The sequence below is a fragment of the Phyllostomus hastatus genome, unplaced genomic scaffold (assembly GCF_019186645.2).
Source record: "Phyllostomus hastatus isolate PE091 unplaced genomic scaffold, TTU_PhHast_1.1 phas_scaffold_93, whole genome shotgun sequence".
NCBI classification, from domain to species: domain Eukaryota; kingdom Metazoa; phylum Chordata; class Mammalia; order Chiroptera; family Phyllostomidae; genus Phyllostomus; species Phyllostomus hastatus.
Window position 1 is genome coordinate 38,785,170 of NW_025334042.1, and position 17,961 is coordinate 38,803,130.

At 42.7% G+C, this 17,961-nt stretch overlaps 1 protein-coding gene across 1 annotated transcript in view; it reads left to right on the forward strand.

The window, feature by feature from the left end:
- The first annotated feature begins 253 nt into the window (after nt 1-253).
- Nucleotides 254-17,961, forward strand: part of ST8SIA1 (ST8 alpha-N-acetyl-neuraminide alpha-2,8-sialyltransferase 1) — a 133,956-nt gene continuing 116,248 nt past the window's right edge. The window contains exon 1 of the mRNA XM_045829772.1: nt 254-928. Coding sequence (XP_045685728.1) covers nt 693-928 — 236 coding nt within the window. The 5' untranslated portion in view covers nt 254-692. The remainder of the gene's footprint in view (nt 929-17,961) is intronic.

A 17,961-nucleotide genomic window follows, 5' to 3' on the forward strand; every position in this document is an offset into this window, starting at 1 on the left:
CCCGGGCGTTTGTCTGCGAAGTCCGGGGCGCAGCGGAAGGCTGCGGCGCGCTGCTGAATTAACTGATGAGATCGAATTCTTTTCTTCTCCGGGAGAGGTGGGGAGCAAGGGTCCTGGCTGACGAGGCAGGGTAGCGGTCCCGGGCCGCCGTGGAAATTTCCAAGGACTTGTCGCGGCACGGAGAGCGCGTCTGGAGGGCGGGGGGGGCGGATGCCTGGCAGCGCGGGAGGCGGGGAGAGACTGCGAAGGGCGCAGGAGCATCTCTCATAAGGGGACGGCGCGGACCATGTCTGGGAGGAAGCCCAGCGGCTCCCCGGACACAAGAGAAGAACGACAGTGATGCTGCAGAACCAGGGGGAGCGATTCGCCGACGTCGCTCTCTGCGCTCTCGGAGACCCCCAATGCCCGCCTTCTTCAGGGGAAGCGACTATGGCCACAGCTTGTGATTTTGCCCCTAGCCACTTCTCTTAGAAAAAAAATCCTTGAAAAAGTTGCATTTAAAAAATCCTTGCTCCGACCTTTGGAGCCGTGAGGGCTGAAGAAGCGTTTGTGCAAGTGCAAGCAAGAAAGTGGAAGGTGTGTGTGCATGGGGGTCCCGCGGTGGGGGCGCCCTCCGCTGCCACTTCGCCTAGCGTCGTGCTGAGGTTCTGGTCTTCATCCCCCGCCCCTCACCCTGGGACCCTGGGGCTGCGATGAGCCCCTGCGGGCGGGCCCGGCGACACACGTCCAGAGGGGCCATGGCTGTACTGGCGTGCAAGTTCCCGCGGACCCGGCTGCCAGTGGGAGCCAGTGCCCTCTGTATCGTGGTCCTCTGTTGGCTCTACATCTTCCCCGTCTACCGGCTGCCCAACGAGAAGGAGATCGTGCAGGGGGTGTTGCAACAGGGCACGGCGTGGAGGAAGAACCAGACAGCGGCCAGACTTTTCAGGTACTCCTGCCCTCTCGGCTCCTCCCCTCTCGCGTCCTTTCCTCCCAGTGCGCCAAGAACAGGGTCACCAGCGACGCCCGCCTCACGGAGGCAACACTTTTCATCCAGGCTTTCTTGTCCTACTCCCTTTCCGTTCTATTCCATTCCCAACCTGGAGACTTTAGTCAGAAGCCCTTCCCACGCCTTACTCCAAGAGGTGTGCAGGCACCTGCTTTGTGCGCATTTCTGGCCAAGGCTGAGTTGTATTCAACCATTAGGAAATAACTGGTGGGAAGGGAAACTCAGGCGAACTTTATGCCTAGCCCTTATTGAGAATTTATTTCTCGGTCTCTGTAGACGTTTGAAGCTATAGAAAGCTAGAAGCAGGTAGGGGGTGCCTTAATGAGGTTAGGTAAATGGTTGGCAACATAAATCACTAATGAGGGAGTAATGGCCAGGTCTTGGGCAGTGAAAACATGCACACTCAGCCAGGCTCCAGTGGCTTTGTGTGGTGTGCCCATAACAAACACAGGGCACTCACGGATGCCCCACTAAGAGCCAGGTGGTATGTGATATTTATGTTGAGGTCTCAACAACTTTCTGATAACAGATGTTAACCCCATCTTACAAACCACAAACTGAGTCTGTAGAAGGATGAGCTATTTCCCCAAGGTCATGTACCTTTGAAGCCTCCCTGCTGGGATTTTCATCACAAAACCTCTAACCCTCCCAGGTCTTTCTCTTGACTTAGCCTGAGGAAGCCTTTTGAAACAGGGGAGACTGCTTTAAGGAAGGACTTTAAATCAGAAAACAAACACAAAACTATAACCAATTTGGATACCGGAACTCTGAGGATCACGCAGAGGTTGTAGTTTCCTTTTCTTTCTGGGAATTTCAGTTTAAGTGTCTAAAAATAAGTTTTTGGCAGGAGGGGTTTTATGTGGATTGGAAGGAAGGTAGAGCTGCTTCCCCTTCCTGTCCACTTCCCTGGGCATGTTGGGGGACACACCAGTGCTCTCACTACTGCCAGGCACCCCTTTCTCCATCAGTCCCTGGAGGTGAGGATGCTGCAGTTGACTCTTTTGTGACTTTAGTGGTTTGAATGGGAAGTGCTTTCCTTAGCTCTGCAGAGGATCTTTCAAGCAGTATATGGGCAGGTGAGAACCCAATGTAAACATTTTTAATTACTGTTACAAATGTTCAGAATCTATGAATTTAGAAAAACAATGTAAAAAACATATGGTTTCCCTTCTCATTTCAGGCCTGCTCCTGGAAAGAAGGTCAAAGAGCTAATAGCCAATTCTTTTAGGGAAGGTTGCTGAATTCTCCTTTAAACCAAAAGGGAAGACTTTTCTTCTTTTCTCACTCTTTTTAGATTTCTTCTTTCATTAAATTTAAAATAACCCCACTCCCCTTAGAAGGATATAAGGGTTAATCTTCTTTCACCTCCACGGTATTGAGTATTGGACTCAAAAGCACCCAAAAGGCATAGCATCCAGCAATTCTTTTCTCTAAAGACAGAAAGCACTTTCATTTCAAGTAGTATAAGGAAATGAGTTAAGAACTTCCCATTGGTTTGCAATGAAAGAGTCCTTTTTTTTTTTTTTTTTGTATAGGAGGAGGAATAATGAAGCTCTGTTAGAGGGTAGATTTCTTTTGTAGGACATAATCAAGTGGAAAATGGTTCATATTCTGAGAAACACAGGCTGGTAGTTTCAGAAACACATTTGCCCCTTGCTGTCTGTAGCCTGGAGTAATCTTCCGTGTGTTTGGCTGTCATTTGGTCTATCTCTCTGCGCTGAGAATTACTTATGGAACACACAGTACAAAAACTGCCTAAACACTTACCCCTCAAAGTTAGTGTCTGTAAAATGGTGTGAGAGGCTCGGTTGTTTACTGAAAAGAGTTTGGGTTTCAGAGTAGAGACCTGAATTTTTAGACTGACTATGTCATGACTAGGTAAACAGCAGAGAATCTTTGGCAAGTTATTCAATCTCTTTGAGTCTTAGTTTCCTTTTTTATAAATGGGATAATAACATCTACTTTGCAGGGTTAGTATAAGGGTTAAATAAAAGAAAAAACTAATGCTAAGTGTCTGGCACACTTACCCAGTCAATGTTGTTATTATAATTGTTAAAATTACAATTTTCTGTATATATTACAACTTAAATAAGGACAGCTTGCCAGCACATGTGAATTTGGAATGTACCACCTGCCAAATTTGAAAAGAAACTTGATTGGGCCGTATCTGCCCACATTATACCCCTCACACTTAAACTAATTAATAGTGACAATGAGTATAAAATGATCATAAAAGTATCATGGTTTATTAAGTCAAAAAATTCTTTTATTCTCATGTTAAAATCCACTGTTTTCTGGTGTGGCCCAGTGGTTTGAACACTGGCCTGAGAACCAAAGGGTCACCAGTTTGAATCCCAGTCAGGGCACATGCCTAGGTTGCAGATCAGGTCCCCAGTGGGGGAGGGGGCCACTCAGGAGGCAACCACACATTGATGTTTCTCTTCCTCTTTCTCCCTCCCTACCCCTCTCAAATAAAGTCTCTAAAAAAAACCAAATAAAATCTTTTTAAAAATCCACTGTTTTCTTTCAACCATCTGGATTGTTAGTGTGGGAGTAGTCATGTTTGTTTGTTAAATATTAGGTTAGACAGAAGACTGTATTATGTGTAGGAGACCCTACTTTGGCAAACAGGTACCTGTATTTTCCAGTTTGAAATATCTTCTCCACAAATATGTACATATACATGTGTATACATGTATACATATACTTATATACATATATACATGTATATATTTGTGCAGAATATAAACATAAATATATACACAAATGTGCAATATGTACTTATGTATGGGGATATATGCACATATATTCATAAACCATGGCATGATATCATGTATATGTACATATTCATATATACATATATAAAAATGTGATCGATTAGCCCTGGCTGGTGTAGCTCAGTGGATTGAGCGCGGGCTGGGAACCAAAGTGTCCCAGGTTCGATTCCCAGCCAGGGTACATGCCTGGGTTGCCGGCCATAACCCCCAGCAACCGCACATTGATGTTTCTCTCTCTTCCTCCCTCCCTTCCCTCTCTAAAAATAAATAAATAAATAAATCTTTAAAAAAAAATGTGATCGATTGACCACCATTTAATGAATGACTGCTATGGACCAGATACAAGTTAGGTCCTGGGGGATAGGAGTGAATAGGATGGACAGATTGCTTTCTCTGAGAAAGCTTACCCGTGCTAGGAGGTGGCTGATGAAAACAAACGGGTAAGGAAATATGATGGTTGAAAGTGCTGTGGAATGCTCTGAGGACAAAAGAAAGTGCTTCACTATGTTTATGAGAATTTCACATTACATTGGCCCCCTGTGCTTCCACTTACTTTTCTGATTTTCTCCCAGCTCACAACTTGTTAAGTCCTCACTTCTCAGAGGGGAACCTTGACAAATCCCTTGACAGGAAAGGGCAACAAGAAAGTAACAAGGCTGCAAGAGTTGAACTGAATAGGAAGTTTTTCTAACATCCATGTGGCAATAGAAAAGTGGAGAAATCAATTGACCCTATTACAGAAACTTAAGGAAGTTTCTATGTAGCTCTTGTTGCTTCAGACAGAGCAGTCAAGTAGTGTGGGGAAATGCCAGACCGAAGTGGCTTTTGGCTCTCCCTGTCCTTATCCATTTTATTTCCTTCTCAGAAGTTAACTTATTTCAGAATTTATGTGCAAGGCTTTATTCTTGGCACCTGACCTGGTAACAGTGACAACAACAATAAAACCAACAAATAATTTGGTACTTATTTGTATTGCACTATACTAAGTGCTTGAAATGTATTGTCTCATTTTATTCTCCTCAGAACCTTGTGTAAGTGAATACATTATGTATTTATAAAGATGAACATGCCCTGGTCCCTGTCATCAAGGAATTTGCTATAAGCCCATGGGACAGGCATGCATGTATACAGTTAACTAACCAACTGGAAATAGGGCCATCAAAGAGAGGCAGCAGAGCTGAGTGAAAGGCTTAGGGATTCAGGAGCTCTCAGAACATGGTTGGAATTCCAGATGTATCCCTTTCTGGTGGTGTGATCATTGGTAAGTTCATCTCAGAGCTTCAGCTTCCCCATGGGTAAAATGGGGTTTGTAGTCATGTTATACAAGTCTGTAGTGCAGATTACATGGGAGCATACAGACAGCACCTAGAATGATGCTCACCATATACCTCTGGATACTATATGTTAGTTATAATGATAGAAACACAAGCAAAGTGTTGGGGAAGTTTGTGGAACATGGCATTTAATTCTATCGAAAGGAGGGAAATCAGAGAGGAAGTGGTGCTTGTACTAAGCCTTGAAGGATGGTAAGATGGGATAGTAGTAGGAGGTGAGGGCAGAAGGATGCTCCAGGCAGAGACAACAGCAAAGGCCAAACAGGGAGGTTTGGAAGTGCCTGGTGTGCTTCTTGTATGCAGAGTTAGCAAGTAGTCCATGGAGAAAAACATAGTAGAAAGGTAGATTGGAAGTTAGGTGGAAGCCAGGTAACAATTTCCTTTGCTTTTGTTTTTAGAATTGTTTTTTAAATATATTTTATTGATTGTGCTATTGCAGTTGTCCCATTTTTTTCTCCCCTTTATTCCCCTCTGCCCTGTACACCCCGTCCCACCATCATTCCCCTACCATAGTTCATGTCCATGGGTCATACATATAAGTTCTTTGGCTTCTCCCTTTCCTATACTATTTTTAACCTCCCCCCATCTATTTTGTTCCTACCATTTATGTTTCTTATTCCCTGTACCTTTTCCCCCATTCTCCCCCCTCCACCTCCCTGCAGATAACCCTCCATGTGATCTCTATTTCTGTGATTCTGTTCCTGTTGTTTTTTTAGTTTGTTTTTTTTTTAGGTTCAGTTGTTGATAGTTGTGAGTTTGTTGTCATTTTACTATTCATATTTTGGTCTTCCTTTCAACCCCTAGTTTGTTTTTGTTATTTTTAGGTTCAGTTGTTGATAGTTGTGAATTTGTTGTCATTTTACTGTTCATGTTTTGGTCTTCTTTCCAGCCCCTTCTTGCCTGCAAGGTTTGTTTTGAGAAATCAGCTGATAGTCTTATGGGAACTCCTTTGTAGGTAACTGTCTCCTTTGCTCTTGCTGCTTTTAAGATTATCTCCTTATCTTTACTCTTGGGTAGTGTAATTATGATGTACTTTTGTATGTGCTTCCTTGGGTCCAACTTCTTTGGGACTCTCAGCTTCCTGGATTTCCTGGAAGTCTATTTCCTTCACCAGATTGGGGAAGTTTTCTTTCATTATTTTTTCAAATAAGTTTTCAATTTCTTGGTCTTCCTCTTCTCCTTCTGGAACCCCTGTGATTTGGATGTTGGAATGCTTCAAGTTGTTCCAGAGGTTCCCGAGCCTCTCCTCATTTTTTTTGAATTCTTGTTTCTTCACTCTTTTCTGGTTGAATGTTTCTTTCTTCCTTCTGCTCCAAACTGTTGATTTGAGTCCTGGTTTCCTCTCCTCACTGTTGGTTCCCTGTACATTTTCCTTTATTTCACTTAGCATTGTCTTCACTTTTTTCTCTATTTTGCATCCATTCTCAACAATTCTGTGAGCATCCTGATTATCAGTGTTTTGAACTGTGCATATGATAGGTTGGCTACCTCTTCGTCACTTAGTTGTATTTTTTCTGGAGCTTTGATCTATTCTTTTGTTTGGCCCATTTTTTTTGTCTTGATGTGTCTGTTGAGGGGTGGAGCCTTGAGCGTTCACCTGGGCAGGGTAACCCACATCACTGGGTTGTGACTCTGTATGTGGGGGAGTGGTTCAAAAGGGAGTAATGGCGCTTGCTCTGCTCTCTGCTGGATTTCAGTCACTTCCCCCACTTCCCACAAGCAAAGTGGGCCCTTCTGGTCCTGATTTCCCTGTGGGTGGGTTTGTGTATGTTCTAGGACCCTGTGGGTCTCTCCAAGGAACTCTCCTGTGAGGCTGGGAGTTTCTTGCCGCCTTAATCCCCACAGGTGTTTTCACTCAGAGGTTCAAGGCTCTATTTCCCTGTGCTGGGACCCTGGGTTGCATAGTCTGCCCCACTCCCCAGTTGTTCCTTCTGGTTTATCTGCATGTGAATGTGGGACCGCCCACTCCACCAGCCACTGCCTTGAGGCACGTCCTCTCCACCCTAGCTGCCCATCTCCACACCTTCTACCCATCTGGATGAATGTTGCTTCTTTAACTCCTTGGTTGTCAGACTTCCATCCATTTCCATTTTCTAATAGTTCTCATTATTTTTTGTTTATAAGTTTGTTGTTGTCCTTCTTTTGGTTGTGCAAGGAGGCACAGGGTACCTATGCCTCTGTTTTGGCCAGAAATCCAAGGTAACAATCTCTGAATGAGCTTAAGATGTGGCTTTAGGTAAATGGGGTAAAATATATGGTGATGGGAGAAGGTTCGAATATGGGTGGTAAACACAGTGCAATATACAGATGATGTATTATAGAATTGTGTACTTGAAACCTATATAATTCTATTAACCAATGTCACCCCAGTGAATTTAATAAAAAAGGTATAAAATCAACAGCAAAAAAATTTACCAATCCCTTACTTTATACCAGGCACTATAGTAACCCGTTAAATATATTACTACACTTAAAAAAAAAGAGAGTGAAATGAACAAGCATCAAGTATCCAAGGACATTGGCTGTGTGCCAGCTCTCAGTAGAGATGACTTGTCACTGTTACTTGTGGATTTGGGGACTGGGTAATGTTACAGTACAAAAGTGGGGGCCAAGGGCAGCCGAGGCAATATACTATTACCCAAAAGGAACCCCCCAGGTTCATTATGCCTGCCGCCAGAGGAAAGACATCTCTCAATGCTAGATTTGTGAAAAGGAAAGAAATTTATTATTCATTTGAAATAACACAAGCTAAAGTTCCCCACAAATGTGCACAGTCCTCCCAGCACCCTCCACGTGGCAAAAGGGAGCACTTCCAAAGCCTTGTGGTCCTGACTGTCACCCAAGCAGCATGGTCCTAAACAGACGCATGGTCCCAAAAAGAGAGACGCCCAATGGCTGCCTTGCCTCCATTTAAATCCCAGTGCTAATCTTCCTCTGCAGCCCCATTTTTGGCTCCTCTCACAATTGGCCACAGCTGCCTGCATTCTGGGCAGGTGTGGCCCCGTGATGTGGAGCCAATTATCTCCAAGCTCTTCTGGATCCTATTGCAGATCCCTATTTGGGGCTCCCCTCTTGCATGCACCCTGCTACAGTAACACACCGAAGTACTGGCACCCAGTGAAATAGAGTGGGTGGTGGCTACTACTCTGAGCAGCCCTGTTCCTCTTCCTTTCCCAGACTCTGAATGAAACACTACTTTTAGCAGTTCTAGCTTTATACAGAATTTTTTTCTGTACCTGTTTTTGAATCTATGCATACCAGAAGCTTCAGGTATTTCCACAGTTGCCCTGGTGGCTGCAGAGGGCACTGGAGGTGGAGGGAATGAGACATAGGTGCAGTGATCTACATATCTGGGATGTACGTTTTCTGTTAGCTAAGTTGGAGGCTTTGTGGAATTCACTGAAGAAAACGATGGTTTACTAAGTGGTAGTGATTGAGAAAATAAGCTTCAGTTGTGTTGCGGATTTACACATGTAAAAAAAAACTTCATAAACAGTATCCCCAGTAACAAAAATAAATCATTAATATTTATTGGACACAAAATGTACCAGGCCTGGTTCTTAGTTCTTATACTTGTTATCTGTTTGCTTACAGCTACTTAATAAAGTAGACATTTATATGTTCTTTGTTTTACAGATAAGGAAAGGGAAGGTCAATAAGATCCTTTAACAAAATGGTAGGATTGGCTTTGTAACCCAGAATTAGATTCAAAGCCTTATGCTCCTTCCCTGGTAATCTTGGGTAAATGAAACATTGCTGTATGTTATCTCTTATGATCTGGCCATGATTACTTCTCCAGCATCATCTTTCATCAGTTTTCCTCTTTAGGCTTTGGTAATTTGGGTAAGGGTTATAGTTCCTGAAACAAGGCAGGCTGCCTTGGTTTTTCTTGGGTCATTCTCTCTTCCTGGGATGTTTTCCTTCAAGGCCACATCCACTGCTCCTCACCTAGCCAATTCTTACTCATTTTTTTTTGGCCATGCAGTGTAGTGGTTAAGAGCAAACTTTGCAACATGCTCAAATCCTGATTCCACTGTGGGCTGTGTTTTTCAGCAAGTCAGCTGTCATTGTCCATTTCCTCGATTTCTTGTGGTTGTGAGCTTCTTGTGGGATTGTGAGCATTAGAATACATACTGTGTTGAAAATGCTTAGAACCGTTTCTGGCAAATAATTAGAGCTTAATTTACATTAGCTTTGCTCAAGGCAGCCTCCTTTACTCCTTCCTTCCTTCTCATGCTGTGTTAGTAGCTTCTCCCTGCTTTTTAGTTTTTAGTACTTTGTACAGATTATTGCATTTCTATCATTTATCCAAAATATCTACTACTATGTGCCTACCAGCATTACTGTAGAAGACACTGGAACTATAATAGTGAACTTAATAGAATTCCTACTTTCTTGACGTTTATTGGCTAATGAGGGGAGGCATAATGAACAGAAAAATATGTAAATATCTAATATCTGCTAGTGACAGGTGCATTTTTCATGCTATGTTAGAAGTATCATTTTGTCTGCCTTTTGTGCTGATTCATTCCTATTTGCATTCCCAGAGCTGAGCATGGTTCCTGGCTCACCTCATTTTTGTTGAATTACTGCATGAAAAAAATGTTTTAGGAAGGAGTGGGACCAGATAGCCAGTCAGTCAGTCAACACATGCTTACTGAGGTCCAGCACCCCACCTGGCCACGTGGGAATCAAAGGAGCCAATGGCATCCTCTCTGTTCTAAGAGTTCTCACTTTAGAGCAGTGTGTCCTAGTCTCAGCACTGCTAAGTCTCAGCACTGCTCACATTTTGGGCTGGATAATTCTTTGTTGTAAAGGGCTGTTCTGTACATTGTAGAATGTTTGGCAACACCCATGGCCTCTGTCCACTAAATGAAACAACCACATATGTCTTCAGACTTATCAAAATGTCTCCTGGCGGGAGACAAAAATTGGCCCTAGCTGAAAACCACTGCTTTAGAGAAACAAAACCAACCCAGTTGACAGGATTATAAACACCCAGAAAATAGCAGGTCATTGAGAGACAAATTTGGAAAGTATAAACTGTAAATGCTTTGACCCCTGGAAGAGGAGTGAATGAATTGTTCTTTGATAGATCCCCAGGTCTTGGTTAGGGAAGGGTAGGGAGAAGGGATGCATTTTCAGGGATTTTCTGGAAGCAGCTGTCTCTGTTGAAAGTTTGTGTGAGAGCTGGGTTGGCTTCCCATCAGGCCCTGGCTGGAGGAGCCCATGCGCTGCTCCTCCTGTGGTTTCACCCTTCTTTAAGAGGGCAGGGCATCAGTGGCACCTTTGTAGACATTGGAATTCCCTGCCCAAATGACCTGAGGCCACTTTCATAGCCTGTCTGCCTACATGGGGCGTTTCCCCCACCCCCAGTCCTGAGGGTGGCTTGTCCCTCTGCTGTGTGCACTCCTAGGCTCAAGGGATGACCAAGGAACAGCTCTTTGTGGGAAAAGGAGGCTGTGGAAGGAACTTGGATGTGGGACTGAGGGGTCACATGTGCACTTGGGATTCTCTCCCTGTGTTGCCATGTCTAGTACCAAACTTCTTGGGGTCTGAAAAGCCTCAATCTGAGTTTCGTGTTTGAGGTCTGTCATGCAGGTATATTTGTCCCAGGAGAAGGCTATGGGGAGAGAACACATTTTGTGTTTGTTGATTTGATTTAAAATATTTAAATACATTTGTACCTTTGTCCTTTGCCTTGCAAATGAGTGTGGTGTTTTGCAGCTTTGGGAGTCCCGTTACTCTTCATTTTGGAGGGGAGGATTTAGGAAGCTAGCTGGATCCATTGAATGATTATATATGTTAGTGTGGAGTGTGGCCAGTGTGTCTTCTGACAGAGTTGTGAATCATCTTGGAAGTGATGCTGACTGAATATCATTAATGCAATCTTTTGTGATGGCGTTGATAAATATCGATTAATAATACTTTGCAGTTTTTCATTCCACGTTGTCTCTGTTGGGAGCTGTGTGGCCTAGGGCAAGCTGCTTAACTTCTCTGTTTCATTTTGTCACCTGAAAAATAGTACAATATGCTAACCCACTTCATGGGGTTATGACGAGAATTAAGGGAGACAATCAGTCTAGAATCTATAGCCATCTGCATCTGACCAGTGAGATGACAGGACTCTGGTTCCCACATAAAAAGAGTCTGGACTTTCCAGCCTCAGAGAATCAGGTTTTGATCCTGATTCTCTCGTTTATTAACCTGAAAAATTTATTTGGCCTTCCTAAGCCTTAGCTGTGAGTGGCATTGCTTACCTTGAGAGAATTAGTGCTGAATAATTGCTGATTATGAAGCCATAATGATGAGCAGAGCTGCTTCCTGGGACCTACCCCCTGCCTATTACTTGCGTCAGTAATGGAATATATAGCGGTGAAATATAACCTCATGGCATGCCGTTGGCTTCCACAGTGTTAACACCAAGGATGTTATAAAACGGCCAGCAGTATTGGAAGGAAGATGGCAGAGCCCAGCCATAAATCACCCGTTTAGTGATTCATTTGCCCACATTTACTATGCCTGTCACGTGCCGGGTAGGTTGGGACAGAGGGATGAGAGTAGGACATGGTTCCCGATTTGATAAAATTTACAGTCTCGTCTGGTGTCATTAATTAAGTCAGGAAGGAACTGAATAATGTAGTGTTCCAAGGTTTTTAGTTTGTTTCGGATAATTATGCTGACTTTCAAAGCTATTGATTTTTTCCCCTTTCTGTTGGACCGTCTGGGAGCTGCAGCGTTGTGCGAGAGGAAAGGAGCCAAGGCCGTCAGAGCTGTGTCACTCCTTTAATTAGGTGCCAGGAAGAGGCTGAAATGAACTCAGAGTTATGCATTCTTCATTATTCAGGGCTTAAGTAACGGACTCCACTACCAGAGGTTTCCAAATGAGTATAATGAGAAAGCACTTTAAAAACAAAACAAAGCAAAAAACAAAGTGCCTGCTCCAATTATTGATACAACAAATATACACAAGATTTTGTGTCCCCTGTGCTTAATTAAACAATTTATAGTGTTTATTATTTGTCTGATTTTGGAAGTAATGGATACTTACTCTAGAAAAATTGTAAATGCAGTAAAAAGGAGAAAGAAAAACCCACTCATGGTTTCAGCCATCAGAAGTATTTACTGCAAACACTGTTTCTTTTGTGCAGACTTACTGGTGTGTGTGTGTATTACTAAATTGTGTATATTTTGTATATTTAGTTTTCTATCCTCTTTTATTTATTCAATGTTATATCTTCAGCATTTTCCCATATAGTTAGGTAATTTTAGCTTTCAAGTTCATGATAACATAGCTTTATGGTTTTCATTTTGGAAAATAATATTTACAGTGAGTTAAAAGTGTTACAATATTGGAACAAACAACTTTCTTCAAAAAAGATCTTTTAAAAGGATATTGAAAATTGCACTTAGATTTTTAAAAATTTCTCCATATATATTTAGTAAATACTAAACATGAGAAATAAAAAGGCTTCTTTAAAGAACTCTGTTTTCTCAAAGTTGGCATTTAAATAACGAGAACAATACAGTTTTCATTTGTAAAAAGGACTGACATTTAATCACCTAGAGACAAACATTGCTAATATTTTGGTCTATATTCTTCCAGACTAATCTGTGCTTCTGTGTGTATGTGTATAAAACAAAAATATAATGAATTCGACAGTATGTTGTGAATATTTTTGTGGTAACAATGTATGTAGATCTACATTATCCCTTTTTAATGGCTGCAAGATTTTCCTCGGTTAGGATAGTTAATAACTTAGTTAAGTAATTCACTGTTACTGGGTATTCATGTTGTTGCAGTTTCTCGCCTTTATAAATAACCGTGTGATGAACATCTTTGTGTGTGTATATATATATATATCTGTTGTTTTCTTAGTATAAGTTTCTAAATGTAGCTTCTTGATAGTTTTTTTTTCCCCATCACTTCTTAAAACTGAGTTCTTTTGTAGTTCCTAAAAAAATCCTGGACTTTGGCTAAGGGCTCCATTTCATTGTGAATAGTGACTATTGTGTGCATAGCAGATACACAGTGATTGTTAACATCAAGTGATGAAACTCTTCTTAGGGAACTGTGTTTATTGGTATTCACTTACAGTTGTCCCCCTTCTAGCTCTCCCTTGCTCCATTCAATCCCTGCTCCCAGAGACAATCCGCCCGCTCCTGCTGAGGGAATTTTCAAGAGGCCAAAGCAACTAAGAAAGAATCCCATACAACTGGATACGCACAGTGGCCGTGTCCCCTCACTGAGCACTGTGGAGACCTAGCTTTGGGAATTTACTTAGTGCTCCTGAATGCGTGCCTTCACCTGTCACAGTTATCCTCTCCATGAGCACAGTGTTTAATATACATTTAAAAAGCAATGTCTTTATGGGACCATTTGCATCATTTTTCTAGAACTTCAGTAGTTAAATAAGACTGCAATTAAAACAAAGAAAAATGAAATTTTGCTTCACCATGAGGTAGAGATTTCAAAGAGAAAAAGAAAACTGTCTTATAGAAGACAATTGTATTTTTTGACTTGGTTATTTTAAGTGTTATTTTCCTCTTTACTGTAGTTAAAAGTCTTAGGCTTGAGTCTGGAGCAGATCATACCCACCTGGGTGGAGGGTGAGGGTGAGGTAAAAAGGCACAAAAATCCCATGATGGTATTTTGGGGAGTTGGTTTGGGGAGGTGGAGTGTGGGCCATTGTGCTGACATTGACCTGTCATCTGTACCCCATGTCCTTCTCCTCCCTGCATCTGGTTTAGGTCCCTCATCACAGTCTTACTAAGTGTCTCATGAGTATTTGTTATAGGAATAAACCCATGGGAATGTCTGAAAGGCCTGTAGACAGCTTTCAGGGGTAGTTTCATTTATTGCCTAATGCTAAGACTCCATACCATACATACTCACTACCAATTCATTCCCGTACTCATTCCTTTGTTTAACCAACATCTGTTCAGTGCCTTCTCTGTGCCAGGCACTGTTGCTAGCTGTGGTTAGCGAGGAGGACATGGCCGTCCCTCACAGAAAATATATGCACACAGTACACATTATTTATAGGAGCAGTTAGAGTCTCCACAAAGTCTCTCAACTCCTTTTTTATGCAGGAAAAAACAGGCCAAAGTTTAACTTCACTTTCAGGATTTAGCTTGTACATGTGCATTTGGTACAGTCCAGGGAGTCACAAAGTACCTCTGATCCTTTCAGAGTTTGGCCCACATCATGCCTGTGAGGCTGGAGGCCTTTATGCAGTTCAGTGGTGTAATATCTTTTGACTCTGTTTAACCTATGCAACACATGAACTGTTAGAGAGCAAAAGCCCTTTAAAATTGCTAAAAGTTACATGAGTCCATGGGGGAAAGCAAAGCTCAATTACCAGTAGAATAAAAGAGACCATAGACAGGCCCGCTGGGATGGGGATTGCTGACTTGGTTAAGCAACAGACCTCTACTGAACCAGCTCGCCTGCTGTGACACAGTGATGGGAAGGGGCAGGAGCTCACCAGGAAGTGGGGTGTGGGCAGGAAACAGGACTGGGGTGAAAACACAGTAATGTGTTTTCCCTAGTAACCACTCCAACTATGCCCTGTCAAGTTTCTCTCCCTTCCCACCACTGCTCCAGTTTGCTGACTCTAAAGGATCTCTGGTCAAGTTGACAGATGTTGTCCATTGGCATCCACCTTGATTATTGGGGCAGTCTTATTCATTCTGGTATTTACCTCAGTTTTCTTGATTTTAAAGCTTCAGTGCCATCTGAACCTCCAGCAGCTGTGAGTGAAAGTGTGAAGGAGCCTTCTCAGATGCACAGCCCAGTTCTTCCCCTTGAGGAGCTACTGCTTCCCCTTTGGGCAGAGAGGACGTGAATATTCCCAGTCCTTTGTCTTGGTGATTGCAGCTACTCAGGTGCACTGTGATAGGCTGTCCTGTCCCATAACAGCAAATTGTCCCAGTTCCTTAGCTTGGCAGCCTTGTAAGGAGGAGTACTAGTAAACACACCATCCTTGCCACACCACAGGGCTTTTCACCTCCCACTCTTCTCTACCTCACCATCTCTTGCCGCTTCTGTTCTCCTTTCTAAGTAGCACAGGGCCAGTGCAGCTAATGATCCAAGAACAAAATGCCCATTTCTCCTTATTGCAGACCCTGCCAGTCTTTATAAATGATGGGTTTTGAACTCCCCTCACCTTCTCTTGCCCCCTTGTTGGCAGGAAAGGAAAGCACTGGTCTCTAGTCTCCGTGGGGGTGAATAGGCGATAGCCTCACCCACAAACACGACACGCCTGAGGCTACCCACACCTGCCCAACCTTCCCCAGTATAATCACCTGTGTGGTGGCGGGGCTGGTTTTCTGGTCTCTTACTGGCTAGAAAGGCCGTAGAGAGGTGGTAGGCTCTGACTTCTGGCAACTTCCTGAGCTTAAAAGATGGGGTACTTGGTACACATTGGTCTCTGTTTTGTCTGTGACCATAATTCCAAGAGAGATGACAAAACACATTTTGTAATACTTATCACCTGGGCATTTTTGGAACCCTTTCAAAATAGTCACTGTGCCCTGTTTCTTAAAGGATCCCTTTAGGCCCCAGCAATAGCAAAAATGCTCAAGTGGGTCAGTTCATTGTCATCTTGAGCAGGCAATCAAGGTTTCTTACAAGAAAAAGGCATCCAACCCTCCCATCCCCTATTTTGAGGGTTTAGTATAAATGTCTCCAACTGTTGTCTAGCCATTTAGAGTAATTCTTTTACTGCAAATTCTTTCTTGTTTTTTTTTCCCCCTCAGGAAGCTTGGAAGCAAACCAACAGGTGCTGTCCAGGCACCCCCCATTCTGATTTTTGGGGTACCCTCTTTTCAGAGAAGGAAAGAATCCCCACTTCTCAATGGGTTCCTCTTTCTCCCAATTTTCTCTTTTTGTTGACCAGAGTTGGGGGCCAGTCATGGTGGTGGGACTGGATTGTTAATCCGACTCCACCCCCACCAAGCCCTGCTGGAAGGCTGGCCGAGTGTCCAGTGGCTCTCTCAACTCAGAAGGTGCGGTGCTTAGCATCTCCATTTCCAGCTGCAGACTTAAACCATCATTCGAGCATAAAATCCCCCTGAACATCCTGTTACAAAATGAAAGAACCTATAAAGAAACCAAATGATTGCTTCTTGTGGATCAGATTTCAGGATTTATAACTTATAAGCAGTTCAAAGCACTCTCTTTGGGTTTTTACAATAGAGCTGCAATATGGAAAATGAAGTTCATATTTAATTAGCATTTATTAGGCACCCCTCATGTCTAAGGACCATGCTAGATGCTTTTGTGCTCAATATATCAATTCAGTCCTCGAGTTTAAAACCAGCTCCACTTTTCAGGCAATAATGATAATTTTAGCAGCATAGTTGTTATTTATTCTGTCTTCCATATGCCAGGCACTGCTTTAGCCCTTTACACAGTGTTATCATTTAACATTCACAAGTACTCTATGAGCTAGATATTATTGTCCTTATTTTATAAAGAAACTGGCTATAATTATTTGCCTGTGGCCATTTAGATTGTAGGTGATGGTGAGAGCTAGCATTTAATGATGCCTATTATGTGTCAGACCTCCTTTTAAATAATTTATATATATTTATATCATCATAGCAGCCTTTCTCTGCCTTCTCTCTACCCCTAAATAACACACATTTCTTAAGTTTCTGCATGGTAGAAGTCTAGCATGGGTCTCAGTGGGTTAACCTCAGAGTGTCAGCAGGCTGCATTCCTTTTCGGGAGGCTCTGGAGGAGGATCCATTCCCTCCCTGTAGGGGCTGTTGGCAGGATTTACTTCCTTGTGGTTGTGTGAGAGAGATGGCTGTTTCCGTGCTGGACTCCAGCTGAAGGCTGCCCTCGGCTTCCAAATGCCACCTTCATTTCCAGGCTTATGTTTCCCTTCCTTCTTAAAAGTTCCCGAGGGCAGGGTTTTTTTTTTTCCCCAAGACTTTATTTTTATAGACCAGTTTTTAGATCCACAGCAAAATGGAGAGGAAGGTACAGAGATTTCCTGACTACTCTCTGCCCCTACACATGCATAGCTACCCTGTTATCAACCTTCTCTAGCAGGGCAGTGCATTTGTTACAGTTGACGGACCTACATTGACACATTGTAATCACCAAAAGTCCATAGTTTACATTATGGTTCACTCTTGGTGTTGTGCATCCCATGGGTTTGAACAAATGTATCATGACATGTATCCATCATTATTGTATATGGAGTATTTTTATTGCCCTAAAAATCCTCTGTACTCTGCCTATTCATCCCTTCCTTCTCCCCACAACCCTAGCAACCCCTGATCTTTTTACTGTCTTCATAGTTTTGTCTTTTCCAAAATGTCATTTAGTTGTAATCATACAGTATGTAGCATTTACAGATTGGCTTCTTTCACTCAGTAATATGCATTTAATGTTTCTTATGTCTTTTCATGGCTTGATAACTCCTTTCCTTTTAGCACTGAGTAATCTTTTGTTGTGTGAATGTATCACAGTTTATCTATTCACCTTCTGAAGGACATCTTGGTTGCTTCCAAGTTTTGGCAATTATGAATAAATCTGTTGTAAACATTTGTGTGGGCTTGTGTTCAACTCCTTTGGGTAAATACCAATGAGTATGATTGCTGGATTGTATGGTCAGAGTACGTTTAATTTTGTAAGAACCACCACACTGTCTTCCAAAGTGGCTATACCATTTTGCATTCCCACCAGCAGTGAATGAGAGTTTCTATACCTCCACATCTTTGCCAGCATTTGATGTTGTCAGTGTTCTGGATTTTGGCCATTCTGTAGATGTGTAGTGGTATCTCGTTGTCATTTTAATTTGTATTTCCCTGATGATACATGATATGGAACATATTCCATATGCTT